The sequence below is a fragment of the Lissotriton helveticus genome, chromosome 6 (genome assembly GCF_964261635.1).
Source record: "Lissotriton helveticus chromosome 6, aLisHel1.1, whole genome shotgun sequence".
In the NCBI taxonomy this organism is placed as follows: Eukaryota; Metazoa; Chordata; class Amphibia; order Caudata; family Salamandridae; genus Lissotriton; species Lissotriton helveticus.
Window position 1 is genome coordinate 1,849,964,326 of NC_136067.1, and position 19,415 is coordinate 1,849,983,740.

Genomic DNA, 19,415 nt, shown 5'->3' on the forward strand with positions numbered 1-19,415 from the left:
ATGTTATGTTATGCTCCTGTTTGTCTGTTGCTTAAGGTCACTCATTCAATTGCCACTCTCACAGGCATTACCTGAAGCTTATGCACTTCAACCGTATACTTTTTGCTTTTATGTTCTTAATGTCTGTATTACTTGTTATTTTTTGCTTTCTTGGAAACTTCCAATAAAAACTTTTGAAATTAAAAAATATGAGATGTCCTCGAAACTAAAATACAAATGCGCAAACCTACTGCTCAATTCATTAACTTCACAAAATCACGCTTTTGATTGAAAGCAAGACTGCGCTTTCCTACGAGATGCAGGAAATGTACTACCTCTGAGACTTCTTGAATCATGAATACTTATTGAGACTAATAGGTACTACATAATAATAATAATAATAAAAAAAGACACCCACATTTGAGTATAAAATATAATAAAATATAATCATTGCAATATACTTGTGCGGGGGAACATTAACGGAAAAGCAATAGGCATACATGATTATGTATTCACTACCACAAAGTGAAAATATACTTAATTCCCATTGAGTAAATGTGTTTCTCTTAGGGATGCTTACTTAAAATTGGTAACTTGACGCAATTGCCAAGAATTCCCATAGACAAACATTAATGTTATACATCTACATCAATACTAAACGACATTGTAGAAATAAAAGTTTGAATTCTCAAATTGCATTTGGTCAAAATACCAAAATGTAATGGTTAAAATCACACAACAACGAAGATCAAATGTAACGATAGGTTGTTATAAAAGACAAAATAGGAAATAGTTGATACTCTAGAGGAGTAATCAATGGTTAGGAAGCATGTTTGCCTACACATTGCAAGCCTTGTATGAGATTTTGTTATGAAAGTTAAAAAAAAATAGATTTTAGACAAAGGTTCACACTTTGAACTGCAGCTACCTGAAACACTAGCACTAAAGTATTCCTTTTATACGCAACTAGGAAACTACATTTCAGACGAACACTAAAAAGCTGTGCATAACATTTGAATGTACATTTACAGCTGACTTTCAAAAGTTTTGAATCTGGAATCATCATTGCAAAAAAATGCTTTTCTTTGTCATATATATATATATATATATATATATATATATATATATATATATATCAACACTGTGTAGACAGTCGAAACGCGTAATGGCGGGCAAGCTGAGCAATAATATGCATCAATAAAGGCACGTTTGTTTTGGCACCAGAAACGGGTTCCACTCTTCGTCATTTCTCCGGTTGAATAATAATTGGTGGCGCTGGCAGCGCCTGGCGAGTTTTATTTCATATATATATATGCATGCATCGGAGCCTGCATTTAAAAGTGAGTCCCATCCTCACTTACGTGGCACCCGCCTGGAGTTCGAAAAGTCTGTTTCTGAAGGAGCTTGGAGCGTTAAATTATACAGACCCTGAACCGTCTCTTAACGGAGAGGCCCGCCGACCATACGTCGAGAATTATGCAAATTCGAGGACAACTTTGATCTACTGTTGCCTGCGGACCAGACACGTTGTTAAAGAGGCTTGGCGAGGGAAACAGCACAGCGTTTGTGGCAAATGACATTACAGTGGTCTAAAATCAATTTTAAACGCCACCATCAGCATTATTTTTCATCACGGAACAGCGCAGATAAAGAACAATATTGTTCCATTCAAATATCACCTTGGCGGAGTCCTGCTTCAATTGCCACACACGGAGACCTGACCAATCAGGAGAGATTCCCTTCTCTTCAAAAACAGAGTGCTGTGCACGAGAAATCTACACCTGAGCGCACTGAAGAAAGCTGATTGCTGAAACGCGTCTGCGAATAAAGGTGGTTTTAAAACTTTCCCCGAGTGCCTGTGTATGCTGTACTTTGCATGCGTCGGAGTGTATATATATATATATGTATATATATATATATATATATATATATATATCTATCTCCAACTGGTTTCGGTGCAAAAGAAACCTCCCGAGCACTTTCTCCAGCGCACAGACACAAAATGAAGTTCCAAACCCAGTCTTCAATCCATCGTAGTTTATTCAATCATAAAGTGCAGGGGTGCAAAGAAAGAGCATCGAACAGACGCGTTTCGGGCGTGGACGCCCTTGCTCACTGTTAACGGTAAAGTGGACAAACTAACGTTTTTATAATACACAGTACGTTTTGAAAAAAAGCGCGGTTAAATGAGAACTGCTCGTCATAGCACAATTAGGAAACATAGTGTAAGGACTTATACAAATCTCATGGTCAGGAATGCAATTCAACATATGTCAGCCATCTTAGCTTAGTCAAAAAAAACATTCTCAAATCAATGAATCTGATGCATAACAGTTCATACAGGCAAATAAGGGTATTTCAGTGGTGTCCTTAGAATTAATGCATTCTAAAAATATAATTATAAACTTGAAGCAATTACATTTGCAAATACATCCACTATTTTCAAGCCAATTGCCATACTGATGATCGACAAAGAAAGATTTTTTCTTGAGTGCATACAACTCTGTATTTAACTTGAGCATAAATGCCCCAAATGTCCTTACCATTTTTTATATGTAGTGTTTCAAAATGTTTTTAAACTGGTAATTCAATTCAACTGTTGTCCATCTTATAATTGAAACATAATGTTGTAAAAGTGGGGGAGTGACAAAATGTCAGCGATCAGGCTCGTTATGACAAATTGTGTGCGAGGTTAAATCCAACACCAAAATCAAAAAAGACAAATGCTGTGTTAAAAATAAGTACTATCAACTAAGGTGTACATCTCTATAGTTGATATTTATTATATTCTCGGATGTTAACGCCACATCCTCTTTGCTCCATAAGTCACACAAAGGAAGACATATCCGAATCACTTTTATCCATACCAAATAATTACATTGGTGGCTCCAATTGCACACCTTGGCTACTACTATGGGCAATTTGGATCTGAACGGAAACATATTACCAGAAAAAAGGTAATATACGGAGAACTATAGAAAATTCCTCAAATCCTCTCCCATATTAAGACCTGCAGGGGCTTTGCTATTGAGTCTTATGATATACATTGACTCCAGTTGTCTTAATTTCTTTTCGTAGTCCCCTCCTTTTTTGGATGTTCTTACAGCATCTATTACAAAATAGTTTAACTGAGATAGGTTTCTATTGTGAAATTGGTCAAAATGTCGAGCTACAGGGTAGCTTTGATCACAATTCACAATAGCCCGAAGATGCTGGAGAATACGCTGGTATACAGGTAGTTTGGTGCTCCCTATGTATCTCAAATTGCAAGTGCAGGTTAGAACATACACTGCTAGCTCTGTTCTGCAAGTGTAGTGAGCTTTAATTGCAATGGGTTTTGGATCAAAGGGAGTTGTGTAGGTCCTGGTGTTAATGCCAAAATGGCATGCACGGCAAGAGATGCAGCGGTAGAAACGCTTACGGGGTGACAACCAGTCATCATTCTTGACAGTCTCTGGTGCACTGGATACCAGCTCATTGCGCATGCTGTAAGCCCTTTTATATGTTATTGTTGGTTTATCTGGTAAGATATCATTTAGTACAGGGTCAGTAAGGATTACCGGCCACTGTTTTCTCACCAGGTTGGAAATATAGCGGGCTTGTCTGCTGTAGCTGGTAATTAATCTGATTTCATTGCTATTATCTGTCGAGTTTGTTGCATCCTTATTCATTGAGGCTTCTGCTAATAAACTCATCCTGTCACCTTTATTTGCCTTGGTTCTGGCTTTGTTAAGTTCGGTTCTTTTATAACCTCTTGCTTCCAAACGTGCACTTGCCTCTTTTTGGTGCTGATCACGAAGTTCAACCGTACTACATGTCCTATGTATTCTAAGGAACTCCCCATAGGGGATTGCTCTAATAGTATGTTGCGGGTGAAAACTTTGTGCATGCAGGATGCTATTTCCTGCTGTACTTTTCCTAAAAAGGCTTGTTACAAGGGTATTATCCACTATCTCAACCAGAACATCAAGGAAACTAATCTTGTGTTTGCTTATTTCAGCAGAAAACCTCAAATTTGAATTGTTCTTATTGATGCTAGATACAAACAAATTGGCATCTTCCAAACCCCCTCTCCAGACAATAAAAATATCGTCAATATACCTGATGTATTTCACAATGTTGTTATTCCAAAATGTGGAATGTTCCACCTTGAGGACATGCTCCTCCCACCAGCCCACGTGGAGCCCCGCGTAGCTGGGAGAGAAGCATGCCCCCATAGCCACACCCCTCAGCTGCTTGTAAACCTTATCATCAAAAAGGAAGACATTATTATTAAGGCAGCGTTCAACCATAGTGATCAGCATGGCATTATGTTTGTACAGTTCAACAGGCCTCTTTTCCAAATAAAATTTGATAGCTTTTAGGCCTTCTCCATGTGAAATACTAGTATAAAGACTAGCAATGTCCATTGTCATTAACAAGTACTCCGCGGACCAATTGCATTGGTTGATATTTCTGAGGAATTCTGTTGAGTCCTTAATGTAGGCGGGTAATTTTGTTACAAAATCTTGCAGGTAATGGTCAATATATTTTGAAGTGTTTTGAAGTGTATATATATATAGGCGGCAGGCTCGAGCGAGGAGGCGACCCTCTAGTATTTCAAAGCAGCAACTTTACCATCAGAAAGAAGTCCGCTCGAGCCCAGATTTGTTAGCGTGAAGTTTTTGTTCAACACACAGGATGCCAAAAACACTGTGGCATCCTGTGTGTTGAATAAAAACTTCACGCTAACAAATCTGGGCTCGAGCTGACTTCTTTCTGATGGTAAAGTTGCTGCTTTGAAATATATATATATACCAAAATAAATAAATATATGCTGTTACATTGTGAAGCTGGTGAATGTGGGAGAAATATCTCCTGCAAACTTACATCTGAAATATAAACTCTGTGCAACTTGCTGAACTTGTGTGCAGAGTACTGTTGATGTACCAAGGGATCATATATGCTAATTTAATTCCAAAATCATTTTTTTAGTTTTTAGGGAATTTCAGCTGCATTTAGGAATGGTTTACCTGGACCCAACAGACCAGTGGTCAAAATACCTTTATCCATCAAAAAACATCTGGAGAACCATGCAAAAAGGTTATTTCGTACATTAATTCCCACTAGTTGTTGCATACCACAGCCAGACTTTCAGCAAGGAAGCACCAGGCATTTAAGTATGTTTGTTGCTCAACAGGCACCATTGATGTTTGTTTTGGGAGTGGGGGAGGAAGATTGTTGCTCAAGATTATGTTGGTCAATGAGTATGAAGGAGATGTGATGCTCTCAAGACCCCTTCCCCTTTGCGTGGGGGGGGGGGTGGAGGTTCATTTATGGGCCTAGTAATGGAACACTCTTCCAGGCATACCACTGTGGGGCATTAGCGAGGTTCCAATATAGCCTTTTACTGGGGTCATTAGTGAGCTTCTACTGCAATTATTAGACACATTTCTAGTGCACGCAGGCCATAATTTAAATATTGTCTCAATAATTATTCACAACAGTGTAACACATGCATACTAGTGTCCATCCTAAAAGTGTTGCTTGGAGCTCAGGTCATTTCTGTGTTATTTGGCAGCTTGTGCACAGACAAACCATTGATGGCACATATATGCCCCAGCCTGAGCCACAATTGCATGATTAAGGAAAAATAACTTTTATAAAGTTACCCTTCAAGAGCCTGAGGTGTCAGTAGGGAAATTGGCGTTAACCTCTGTCCACTCAGAGCCTGTGCTCAGTCCAGGCAGAGATGTGAAAGAGGTGTGAAATTACTCCCTGGAGCTCACAATAGGCTGACATGAATGGGCAGAGATTATCTCTCTGTGCTCAATAGAATATGCAGGGTGGAGGCTATGGGCATTCTGCTGACACCACAGTATTCAATCCTGCCTGACAGGGCTGTCTAGTCACTGGTAACATCTTGGTACACTTGGAAGGGGAGAACTGAATGCCAGGAGAATTCTTCTGTATCCCTTTTCTGGTTGCTGAATGACACTGCTTTCATCCTATCAGATTTCTGTCTCTAGATTTGTTGTGAGTACAGTGGCTGCTAACTCTGACCTTCATCATCTTGGGTTTCCCCTGACACATTGCATTTCGGGCCTGTTAACAGTAAAGCAAACCTGAAGTACTGCAAAAGTAAGTAGGGCAAGGTCAGGGAATGTTTACTCCATTGGTCAGAGCAGAACTGGGAGTTTGAAAGGGGTCCCCCAACCACAGACTGGTGAACCCTACAAAACGGGAACCTCACCCAGCCATCCTCAAAATATGGCCGACTTGTGAAAAGATACCAAGCGGCCTGATCCTGCTGCACTTAGTGTCTGTGCCCTGTGAGAAGGACCTGAGGGGGGTAAACTCCTTTCCAATTGAAATTCTCAGACAGAAAGATCTCCAAGGATTATAAGGCTGTTCCCCTGGGTAGCTCTGGGAACATAGCAAAGCTGAAGAATACATTCCTGTGAAGAATCCTAGCTGAACTGTGACAACTGGACCTGGACTTTGCTATTTCCTTCTCTCTGGATCCCTGAGAGTCTCGAAGTGTGCCAAACAGTCAACGTGATTCGTCCAACTACCGTGGACTTCCTCAGGGCGTAGTATCTAGTCATATTTTTCAATGACTGATGTCATCCTGGTCAAAACTATATGGTTCCTGTACCCCAGTGTTGTAGTTCAGTTTGAACTATTCCCTCCTGCATCCAGGGTAAGTTCAACATTAATCGGCTCCTGTGCCGTGTTGCGCGTCCGTTCCCACTAACATGGTCCGCGTCTGACCGTCATTCATTAGCACAGCGAAGCACAACCTTGGAGAGATTCAAAAAAATATTGCAGCTGCTTACAGCTTAGGCAGACAGAGTAAGATAGAAGTTAGTTTCGATCATAGCTCAAAATGGCGGCTGAAAATAAAATGGTGCCGCAAATGCTAACTTAAAACATACAATGCATGGAGAGCTTCAGCTAAAACATTTCTATTCCAACAGACCCTCCTTTTAGCATTCGCTAAACTATTTTATTACTGTCTAAAAACAAATAACCCCTTACAGAAGATAAGTACTACCTCAACAAACTGATATATGTATTGTCAATATTCAAAGATACCCTCATCAATTAACATAAGGTCATTAATAACTTTCATCATCATTATTGTGGCATTAGTGTCATCAACTGAAATCTTTAGCTTATGTGCCAGAGTATTCACACAATAAGCACAACAAGCAGGGAGGCAGTGTATACAAACACAACATGTGAAGATAATACCAGCAATTGCAACCAGAAAGATAAGAATCTTTCAACCCCAGGACGTGAATATACCCCAGAACCATACGGAGAGGATCCAAGTACCGTTTTCTTGGTGTATGTCAGATGAAAGCCTATGCAACTTCTGTATGGCAGCATATACATTGGGGAGTGGTCTGCAATGTACACACAGCAGCTGCTGCCAATAATGCGACAGGCCCCTATGATGTCTAACGCCATCCTGTTTTGTAAGGTTATGAGCCTCAGTAGTGATATTTGTCAGTATCCCCGCTGTTGTATTAATAACCCCTTCTACAACTCTTGCAAGCCGACGAATGTTAAGGCTATTGGACATGGGGCCCCAAAAGGGTACAATACCCTTAATGGCATCTTCAAACTGTTGGAAAGTGGAATCTGTCTGATCTATATCTTCGTTGTTAATACCCCTTCTGACTCGGGGCAAGTGTACACTCCGACGCTGCAGCCGATGGTCTTTATGGTAATTTGATGGAGCTATATACACAGGGGGAAGGAGAATAGAGAGAATACCAGACATAACCTTGGGATCCACAAACAAAATAGACATTAGGGGGCGGTATTAAGGGCGGACTATCAGTCGTTCTTAACCTATATGTGGAATTGCATCTGCTTTCCCCCACCTTTATCTTCCTAGTCCCCTGGACACAGAAAGTAGCTGTTGTGTTGACCACTGACACCGGTATTGGCTTATCCTCAGTAACATTATGAGCCTGGAAAGATACTCTGATGTGTTGAACCCCAGGAAAATAGGCCATTTCCATTCGAGACCACGTTCCATTTCTCACCCCCTTGTATGCATGCATGCAGGAGCTTAAGAACAATCTACCAAACGGCTCTTGGCCTGTCGAAGCGTGGGGGAGCCCTATGCTGGAAATGTATATTCTGTACCATGGTGCATGTATCAGCACGTGTTCTATCTAAAGCATCGGATTGGGGATGGGGACGCACCATACTGAGCAATGCAAACCAACCCTCGCAACTGCTAATGTTTGACAGTGGCATGGACAAAAAGGTATCACTTTTATGAGTCAGGGAGGGAAGTAGTCCACACACCCAATAATTAGTTGTGTTAGACACATTTTGAGCCTGATGCAGCATTTGTATAAATACATTATCCTTATTAGACTTTCGGTGCTCTCCTTTGTGAGGGGCCAAAGTGTGTTCGGGAGGAATGGGTGTTGTACCAACCAAGGAATGCTCAGTATCCTTCTCATCTAGAAAATAGGATATCCCTACTACAATGATTAGTGCTATAACAACTATTGATGCAAAAACTATTTTACTTTTTGTGGACCAACCCCATTCTGGACGCGGAGGGGCAAATGGCTTTTCTTCCTCAGAAATGGGCCGACCAAACGGATACATTGTGAAACCGAGAAAAGGGAATGCAGTAAAACTGATGACAAAAGGGGGCAGGTGTTCCCAATGTCTGTCTGAGCCTCACTGGTAGGCTCCTATTGTTCATCAACGTTGGCGCTCTTGAGCACCCGTGGTGCAGCTGCTCAGTACTAGCTCACGATGAATCCCATATCGTCCAGGATAACGTACTCCCCTCCAAGGGTGCACACTCGATATATCCTGTCCAATGTCCGAACAATGCACCAATCTCGCCTTGCCCTAAAACTAACACTGTTGGTACTATAGAAAAAGTACACCCTGACTTGCGCTGTCCATCCCTACTAATCTGACTTCTCCTTTGGTGCACTGTTCTTCACTCGAGGCACATATTGTACCTGGTAACTCCAGGCACAGAGCGGTCAGCAAAAAGTGGCTCCGGCACAGAGGGGCCGATGGAACGGGGCTTCTGAATGTCCCTGATCTCCAAGGGCACTGCCGCATTTAGCACCTCATGGTTTTCGGCCTCCGTTTGGGTCTACGTGAGCTTGGCATCAGAAGAGGGGACAAATTGTGGGACTTGTTGCTACTCCGAGTCCCCAATACCCTCTTTCACCCACTGGTCCTAGATTAAGGGCAGAGGTACTCTGCGGCAATGATGGGCATAAATCCAGTGCTTTCGGCCGGCGACCTTTCTGGCTGTGCAAGTGGCGAGGAGGACCTGGATTGGTCCTTTCCAACGGGGCTTCAAACTCTTTTTCCACTGAAAATTACTCACCAGGACATATTTTCCAGGTGGAATTCCATGCCCGGGCCCCTCGGGTACAGGTGGCAGACTCTCACATATCTGTTGATGATTAGAGCGCAGGTTTTTAGTTAACTCACATAGGTAATCCGTCAACAAGGGATACTCAATTTCACAGGACGCTCCAGACATTCACCAGTTGTCCGAACACGAGCTCGTAAGGTGACTATCCTGTCCTAGAATGTGCTGTTGTTCTTGTGGACAAAAGGGCTAATGGTAAAGCATCTGGCCACTGCAACCCTGTTGTCTCCTGAATCTTTGCCAATTTCTCTTTGAGAGTACCGTTGTACTTCTCAACCAAACCTGCCGACTGGGGTTGATTCGCAGCATGAAACTTCTGCCTAAAGTGCAGACCCTCATAAACTAGCTGGATGACCTTGGCATTAAAATTACTTCTGTTATCACCCCAGGTCAAACGGGACAAGCTGAAGCGAGGAAAGAATTCCTTCAGGAGTATCTTTGCTGCCGCAATGGCCGTATTTTCTTTAGTGGGGTAGGCCTCACCCCATTTACTGAATGCACAGACCACCACCAAAACATACTTCAAATTATTGACCCTGTCTGTTTCAATGAAATCCATTCGGAGGACTTCAAACAGGAAAGTGGTAGGTGCTAACTTACCAGGCGATGTGGGAGTACCCTTGCTAGGATTGTGCATCATGCACACCATGCAGCATTTCACCAGATGGGCAGCTGTCCTGAGGATATTATCATTCTGCCGCATGGGGTCTACCAACTTGCAAATACCCTTAGCACTGATGTGAGCTGGGCCATGTGCCAGTGACACTACAGGGAGAACATATGCAACTGGCAACATGCATCTCTGCTTCCCTGACTTATCAATCCAACATCCGTCATCATTCAAATTTGCTGTACTCTCTTGCCACACCGCTAATTCCTCCAGTGTGGCTTCACTCTGGATTTCTTTAACATTCTCAAGTGTATCCTCAAACATGTAGCACTCTGGCACCCACCTGGTGGGACCTGCTACAGACATACTTTTCATCTTCGTGCGGGCTGTCTCCTTAGCTGTCGGATCTGCAAAAACATTCCCCTCACCCAACTTGTCAGTAACCTTCTTATGAGCCTAGCACTTCACAACCGCCAATTTCTTAGGGCGCGTCGGGGCAGACAGAAGCCTATATATGAGAGGACCATGCTGAATGCGTGTCCCACGTAAAGTAAGGAACCCTCTCTCTGGCTGTCTGTATAAATATTAACATGTCCCTCGCTCAACTCAAAGGCTCAAATAAAGATGACTAGCTCAAGTGCCTGAACAGACTGATAGGGAACTTGTGAGGTCTCGATACTGTGTGCAGCGACGTAATTGCGTATGCTGCAGTGGTGGTGCCATCTGGTAATTTGAAACAAGAGCCGTCAGCATATAGTTCCCCTAGGGGTTCAGCTAAGGGAACATCAGTCAAGTCTACCCGTCCCTTCGTCTCTTTCTCTGTCTGAAAAATGCAATCATGCATGTCAATTTCCTTGTTCTCAGAAGGGAGGGGTAGTAACGTGGCTAGATTCAGAGTGCCACAACGTTTGATTGTAATATGCTTTTGAAAGAGCGTCAGCTCGTAGCCGGTCAGACGTGCATTGGTGAGGTGCTGCGTCTTCGTCTTATTCAAAAGTGTATCCACAGCATGGGGTACCATAACTGTGAGGTCAGTATCAAGTACGAGTCCAGTCGATTGTCGTATTGAGACGACTGCGACTGCTCTTAGACAGCTCGGGAGGGCTCGGGCGACAGGGTCAAGCACAGCAGAGAAATAAGCACACAGTCGTTGGTTACCCCCGAATTTTTGTGTTAAAACAGAAAGTGCAACACAAAGCATTTTGTATACTTTGTCGCACCAAGCACTGTAGCCGAGCAAAGCGCAGTTTTCAATTGCTCAAAAGACTGCTGACACTCTGGCATCCAAGGCAGGGGCTCATGCACATCTTTTAGTGTTAGTGCGAGCAGAAGCTTAACACGCAGTGAGTATCCAGGTATTCACTGCTTGCGATAGGAAGTGATAACTATGAAAGCGTGCACATCTTTCTGAGTTTGCAGGACAGACATTTCCCCAATGGTACTGATAGGCTCAGGGGTCAATCTCCTACCGTCCTTCAACAGTAGGTGACCTAAATAGGTGACCTCCGGTCAACAATACTGACATTTGGAAAGGGATACCCTATGTCCATGGTCAGCTAGATGAAGCAACAATTTAACTGTACTGTCTCTCCAACCTTGTTCTGCGTCTGAGGCGATGAACAGGTCGTCAACATATTAGAGTAATACATTACCGGAAGGGAGCGACAAAGACTCCAGCTGACCTTTTAATGCCTGACTATAGATACTCAGACTCTCTGTGTAGCCTTGAGGAGTGCGAAAGAATCTAAAACTTCTACCGGTAAGGGTGAACCCGAACAGGTACCTGCTGTCAGGATGAATGGGGATGCTGAAAAGGCATCTTTCAAGTCAATGACAGAACAGAATTTAGCAGAAGAAGCAATCATCGTCAAGAGAGTTGTAATGTCAGGGACCACCAGAAACTGAGGGATAACTATTTTATTAACCTCACGCAAATCAATATCAAAACGGTAAACATCTTTGTGATACTCAGAGGGAACTGAAAGTGTCCATTTGAGGATCGGAAGAATAGGGCTGTTACAAACATTATAACACACTAGAGCTGCTCCCAGTATTAAAAATGTGCACTTAATTCACACTTGTGAGTGCTGGCATCTCACAAAATGTAAAAGACTGGTCTCACACACCACCTGGTGTCATGCTTCATCATTGACCAGTCCTCGCCCTCTAAAAACTCGGTTGATAGAGGGCGGGCATACACCTGACGACAGGGATGCACTTCTAAACTAAGTGGGGGCCCAAAGAAAACAAAAAATGTGTGAGTTAAAAGGCCATCACCGATGTCTCATTATTTTTAATATTACTGACAACTGTATGGTGCTTTAAAATCGTGAGTGGTGTATTGAGGAAATAATGTTCCTCTCACCAAGGTCAAAGGGTCAACATGTTTCTGCCTAGTGGCCCAGGTGGGTCCATGTCAGTCATCAGGACCTATGTGTAAGGGCTCCACTCCCACCAAACTGCGGGGTGAGAAAGTCCACTAGGTAGGGTGTAAGGACACGCTCAACAGAAATGATACCGTAGGTTTCTAGGATCTGAAATAAAATGTTTGAAAAGAAAAAGAAAAAGAAAAATGCACATGCAAGCCAATTATACAAAACATTAGCTGTACAAGGCTATATATGTGCTCAGATGGTGGATATATCCATCTGTGCACAATGGAAAATTGGTTGCTTACCCTAAAGGAGGGGCTAATTGCCCCATAGGAGGGTGAGGGCAGGGACCCCTTTGGTCCAAAGCTAGACTGTAAATGAGGAGAAAGGAAAAAACAGAAAAAAACTCTAAGAATTTTAATCTGGAACCAAGAGTTTATAAAGGTTCCTGTTACGTAGGCACAACCTAAAAAGTGGCAACACACTCATTCACCCAACCATACTCTTACTGTATCTCAATCCGCTTTTCGCCGAAACACCTCTCTACATCCTCTTCCTCTCCTCGATGTCGAGTGAGTGGTGAGAGTGGAGCGCTTTAGTAGCAAGCCTGTGAGGACTGATAGATGCTTGTTAGTGTTAATCAAGGAACGCTGTGTGGGTTCCGGTGTCCAGCGAGCTGCTACTATACAAGGATGCCTGGTTGCCTGTATGCTCATAAAGGGTCATTACCGGAATTCCGGGAAAGTGTCAATTGAAAGGGCAAGTCTAATAGAAGTATATTTTGCGGAGAGGGATGAGCGGCACCTGTAATTGTGCGGCTGCGCGAGGAGGCAGTGTCTAGTTACCTCGAGCGCGCGCAGAACACTTGTGTGATCACGCCGGTGGAAGGGCGGATCCCGTCTTAGTGCTCTACTTCGTGTTCTATACGTATGCGCAGAGCGGGTGGGGTTGGCCCAGCTCCGTGTAACAATTAAAGGGACTGTGCATGCGCAGAAGTCTATAATGAGTCTAGAACACAGGACACTACCAGTGAGTGCCGAGAACGGTCTGTATTAAATGAAACACAAACCTCGGGGAACCCAAGCCAAATTGAAACTAATAAATTGGTTCATAAACGGAGAGAGGCATGCATTTCTAATTAGGTGAATGAACTCAAGATATGAGTTACATATATAAAAACTTAAATTTGGAAATATGGACGTTTGTAAAATGCCCATAGGTTAGTAAACTGGTGCTCCATTATAAGTGAGTATAATGGCACAAATGTTAGTCACAGGCTGTCATAAAACTGCACTGTGGCTCTGTTTATGTAGGGGGTAATAGTAATGAGTAAGTATAGTAATGCAGGAGGAGATGGAACCTCACTACTATTCCCCATCAGGTATTTCATCATTGAGACCTAGAGTTGACGTGCGTAGGCGGTAGACCCATCTTTGTTCCCTGATATGGAGAGGTTTCGTAATGTCTGTTTTGTAATTCTTCATTACTTCAAGCACTACCCATTTAAGGTCAGTGTCTTTGTGATTGTGTTCAAGGAAGTGCTTGGTAAGTTTGGTGTTGCTCTTCTTACACCTAATGGTACTGCGATGTTCGTTGATTCTTATTTTCATTTTTCGGGTGGTCATCCCCATGTATCTAATTGCAAGGGCATGTTAGTAAATACACCACGTTCTCTGTATTGCAATTAGAGAATGTATTCAATTTCCATGGGCGAGGGGTACCAATGTCCACTTCTTTTGTTGTTGATGTTAATGGGCAGGCAACACAGTTCCCGCAGGCATAGTGTCCTGTTGGTCTTTGGGTGTTCCAAAGTGTGATCTGGTCGTCCTCCGTCATGATCGGTTCTTTTGCATGTACAAGTTCATCGCGCAGGTTTTTGCTGCGTTTAAATGCAAACAGGGGTTGGTCCCAATTCTCTCCTGCGCCATGTAAGATCTTCCAGTTTTTCCTAACGATTTTCTGGATGGTATTGGATATCGGGGTGTATGTGGTAACACACACCAGTCTATTTGTTTTCTCTTTGACAATGGTATCCAGCAAGGCATCCTGATTATTATTTCTCACTCTTTTCTTGGCTTGTCTGATCATTTTCTTTGGGTAATGCCTCTAGTAATTTTTCTTCCAGGGCATCTGCCTGTTCCAAAAAGGTTTCTATTTCTGTGCAGTTCCTACGAACTCGTAGGAATTGTCCAACTGGTAAGTTGTTGCGCAGGGCCTTAGGGTGGAAGCTTTCATATAGTAGTAAGCTATTTCTGTCTGTGGGTTTTTTGTGTACTTTCGTGCTGATCCCTCCCATGTTCATTTTAATGTCTAGGTCTAAGAAGACCGCCTTGTCCTTGCTGATAGAGTGGGTGAATCTAAGATGTTGGTCTCTGGTGTTCACCCACTCGACAAAGGCTTCTGCCATGTCCTCTGTTCCGCGCCAGACGATGAACACATCCTCTATAAACCTTTTCCAGGTCTTCAGATTAACTGAAAATGGGTTGCTTGTATGGAAGATATTGTCCTCCTCAAATTGATGGACATATAAACAGGCCAGGCTGGGGGCAAAGGTACTGCCCATCGATGTCCCAGCGATCTGGTGGTACAGTACATCTTCAAACTCGAAAAAGAATTCTGTGAGTGCTGTCTCGGCGCAGTCCATAATAAAGTGTTGTGGTGTAAAAAAGTTCCAATCTGTGTTGAGGAGGATCTGCTCTACCACTTGTAGCGTACGTCTCTGAGGAATGCTTGTGTATAACGCCTCTATATCCATCGTGATAAAAAAGATCTTTTGAGGCATCAATTTCCAAATCTCTTAGGAGACAAAGGACATCTTTTGTGTCACGTAGATATGATTGGGATTTTTGTACGATGGGTTTAAGAAACCAATCGCAAAATTGTGACAATGGCTCGAGGATGGATCCAATGCCGGAGACGATCGGTCTTCCCGGAGGCGGTGTTTGACCTTTATGGATTTTTGGAAGACTGTAAAATTTCGGGATTCTGGGTGGATCACCTATGAGGAAATCTGCCTCCTGTTTTGTAATCTAATCGTTACATAGAGCTTCATTGACCATGCCTTTGATCTTCTTAGCAAGACGAGGTGTCGGGTCGCAATTATACTTCTCATAGCTGATATTATCTGCCAACAGACAATTGCATTCCTCCTGGTACATAGATTTGTTCTTTACAACAATTGCGCCGCTTTTATCAGTGGGTTTTATTGCGAGCTCACGGTTCTCTTTCAGTGTTTTCAGGGCTACCCGTTCATTTTTTGTGAGATTCTGGAAGCCTTTTTCTTTGAAATTGATCTCTTCAATGTCTTTAAGTACTGCCTGTTCAAAGGCTAAGAGGTGGCACGGTATAGATTGACTAGGTGGTACAAATGTTGATTTTTTCTTTAGACCAGTGCTTGTTGATTCCCTTTGGTTGGTGTTGTCATCATCACCGAAGAAATTGCGTAGCTTGATTTTTCTAAAGAACTGGGCAAGTTCTGTGTGTAGGAGGAAGGGATCATTCGTGGGGGTTGGGACAAATCCTAGGCCTTTAGATAGGACTGTTTTTCATCTTTGGTGAGGATATAGTTGCTCAAGTTGACAATATTACTTATTGTTGGCTGGTTGATGGTCCGTCCCCTCTCCCTTTGCTCCTTGTTCCCATAGCTACTGGTGTCTGATCCTCCCATTGGACTCTGGCGTTCTGTCTTCTTTGTTTTCCTCTTCCTCTGCAGACGTCTCTTCAACCTCTGCTTTCTCAATCAAGTCTTGCACAGCCTGAATCAAAGTCCGTGCACCTGCTAGCGGTATCTTATACTGAGGAATGCGGGGAAAAATAGCACCTTCTGTGACACAAATCAAAACAGCCGATATCTGCAACAAGCCCACATCTGTGTCGCCCATTGCCCACAGTGTGGGTGACACATCATTGAATTCAGCAGGGAGAAACGCATCTTTAGACAGGCACTGCATAGCACACACAACATTCAGACTCACTGTCGTGTAGACACCCTCCGGGGAGCAATAAATAGTGTCATGCAATTTCTTCAATAGATCCAAACCCATCAAATTCTCTCCACAATTGGATGTCAGCAATAATGACGACTCCACAGTGAAAGGACCTAGAGTCAACGCAAGAGGTTTGGAAATGGGGCTCACAACCTGTACACCAGAGAAATCTACCGAAACATTATTATGGCCAGACCGAGCCACCCCAGGGACCAAGGAACGAGACATAAAGCGGTTTGTTGCATTTGTATCCACCAAAAACTCCTTAGTCGAACCATACACATCCGCACTAATGTACGGACCACGTTGATCCACAGGTATGGGAACTGGTCCCTCACTCTGTCCATGGCTGCCCTAGCTTAAAGACATCCCTGTCACCTCATCCGTATCATAGTTATGAGAGCAATCTAGTATGAGATATATGAGACTCCCCTCCCTCCCTTAGCCTACTTTTGGGCCGGGCAATATAGAAGTGCTTTTATTAAACACAGATGAATTATTAGAATAAGAAAGGTGATGATGATTTTTTCCTACTCTCATATGTAGCTCTTTTGTGAGGGTAGGATAATGCAAATGGGGTTGAAAGATTTGAATGAGTCGTTTTTTTTAATTGAATAAGGCAGTGTGTTGATTCATGAAATTGAAAGTGCCAGCATTTTTATGGAGTTAAGTCACTGAATATGTCGAGCTATGGCATAAGCCGCAATTTATAAATCATGATATGAAGATATTTTTGTATTTGTGTAGCAGATTGTTTTTTTTTAATGGTGAATATGAATTGTTCTAAAAAAAATGTGTTGATATATTTATGTACTTTTATAATATAGATTGTTGGAATACCTCTATAACAAGCCTGAAGAAGGTTGGACCTTTGTTAACACTCCGAAACAAGTTGCTGCTCTTTGGCCTACGTATAATATATTCCCATGAAATTGATTGTGCATTATACCACTTTTTGTCATTGCTAAGGATTTTATGTACTTTTGTCTAGCTACATCTATTGATTTTTTATATTGTATTTTCATGCTGATTGTTTTTTAATGTGTAATATTGATGTGATATAGTTTTTGATATAATTATGTCTGATGCAAACTAATCTAATAAATTCCATTAGGCAAGAAATATTTGTTAATAACAGCACATAGACTGACCCTCTGTGAATTGAATGCGAGTAGTGTGCGAGTGAAGTTTGGATGCTGCTTGGAAAGCTGGTATGCTATAAGAAAATCCCAAAGGGAATTATTTCTAGACTTTGATATCCTTTTATATTGACATAGCAGCAACCATCCCACTGGGTTATAATTTCATATACTCCAACTTTTTGGTGGGAAAAAAAAGGTAATGCTTGTGTATGGCACATGGTATAATTAATCTGGGGAAGTTGATGGTTACGTGTGTCACCACCGCCTGCTACAAGATATTTCTGGAACCCTTTGGCGGAGTAGGTCTATGAGTAGTGGTTGCATGCGAGCAAATAATTCATGTGGATGTTACATTTTGAGGGGCTATATAATATGCAGACATTTTGTGTGAAAACAAAAAAAGTATATTAATTTTCCCTTTTTCCTAAAGGGAACGGCGGCAAGAAAACAATATGAAAAAGACATAGAAGATTTTAAGAAAATGTTGTGCAAGTTGGAACAGGAATTGCAAGCAAGTCAGTCTAAAGAAAGTAATGTACAGAAAATATTAGAGGTAAGAAAAAACAGAAGGAAGGCAGCTGCATCAGATTGTCTAATACACGATTTTCTATGTTACCGTTGAACCCATTGTTACAGTTGAAGCCATTCTGAAGATGTTCATCTTTTATTATCCAAACATACTTTCTATATAGCTTTATCTTTTATTAGTGAAACCTATTCTCTTTGGATTCAACATGCTCATCTACAACACCTGAAAGACGGCAACAACCATCAACAACTCCACACACAGACCCTGGAAAACATTGTACCTCCTAACGCTTAACTCCCATATTGAATGAACCTCAATGAATGTGAAACCTCAGGACAAACCCAGTTTCTACAACTGGATCTCCCCTGCATTGAATAACCTTATGCAGGGCTAATGTCAAGAAGCTGACCACATTGGGTAATGACAAGGTCACAAAAATGAAAACCCAACTTGACATCTACAACACAAGTGGAGGAAATCAAAAAATGAAAAAGACAAAGTGAAACTGCTTGCTATAACAGTGCCCACAAAGCAGTTACTAGAACCACAAAAAGACATTGCTACTTGCCGTGCTAAATTCATACTTGCAGCCCATCAGAGGAACTCCACAAGCTTCTTGCATAATTCGGCAATCCAGAATGAGAAATTGTAGAGACCCCATGATCGTAAGCCTTCTGCTGCAAAATCTCCATGGAACTGATCTCAAAAATTAAAGAGATAGAAAACTACTTTGCGGTCAAAACAGCAAACAGTCCTCTACACATGAGAGGACAATTTTAAAGATCAGCACCGCCAATTTTTCATATCTTACCACCTTCAATGTTCTCCATGAAAAAGAATTCTATGATTTTATTAGTGCAAGCATACCATCAGGATCAACTTCAGAAGCAGCCACTCATCATATCTTCAACATTTTCGTTCGGGCAAGGGAATGTAGTTAGTAGCATACCAAACAAGGCTTTGGAACCAGGATATTTTCCTCCTGAGTTGAAAATCTCTTAAATCATGCCACTCCTTAAGAAGAGGAACCTCAGATTATTCAACCCAGCAAGCTGTAGGCCAGTATCGTTTGACCCATCTCTAGATAACCCATTAGAACAATCGTTTTTTACTCAACTTTATAAATTTAATGAGAAAACTATTTGCTGTCCGAATAACAATCAAATTCAGACAATGTAGAGGCATAGAGTCAGCTCTTGTATCTATAAGGGACAATCCTAAAACTGTGGACAAGAATGGAGTATTCGCCCTTCTGCTTATAAACTTATTGGTGAAACATGACTCCATGATTCCAGTATATATGGTAAAATTGATTGCCTGATACGTCAAAGACAGAGCTTGATATCCATACAACCTTTTATATCAGACCCTACATTGTGCTG

The 19,415-nt window shown here is 42.1% G+C and overlaps 1 protein-coding gene across 1 annotated transcript in view; it reads left to right on the forward strand.

The window, feature by feature from the left end:
- The window catches only part of CENPF (centromere protein F), a 421,242-nt gene that overhangs the window by 103,027 nt on the left and 298,800 nt on the right, over nt 1-19,415 (forward strand). The window contains exon 10 of the mRNA XM_078649780.1: nt 17,935-18,057. Coding sequence (XP_078505906.1) covers nt 17,935-18,057 — 123 coding nt within the window. The remainder of the gene's footprint in view (nt 1-17,934; nt 18,058-19,415) is intronic.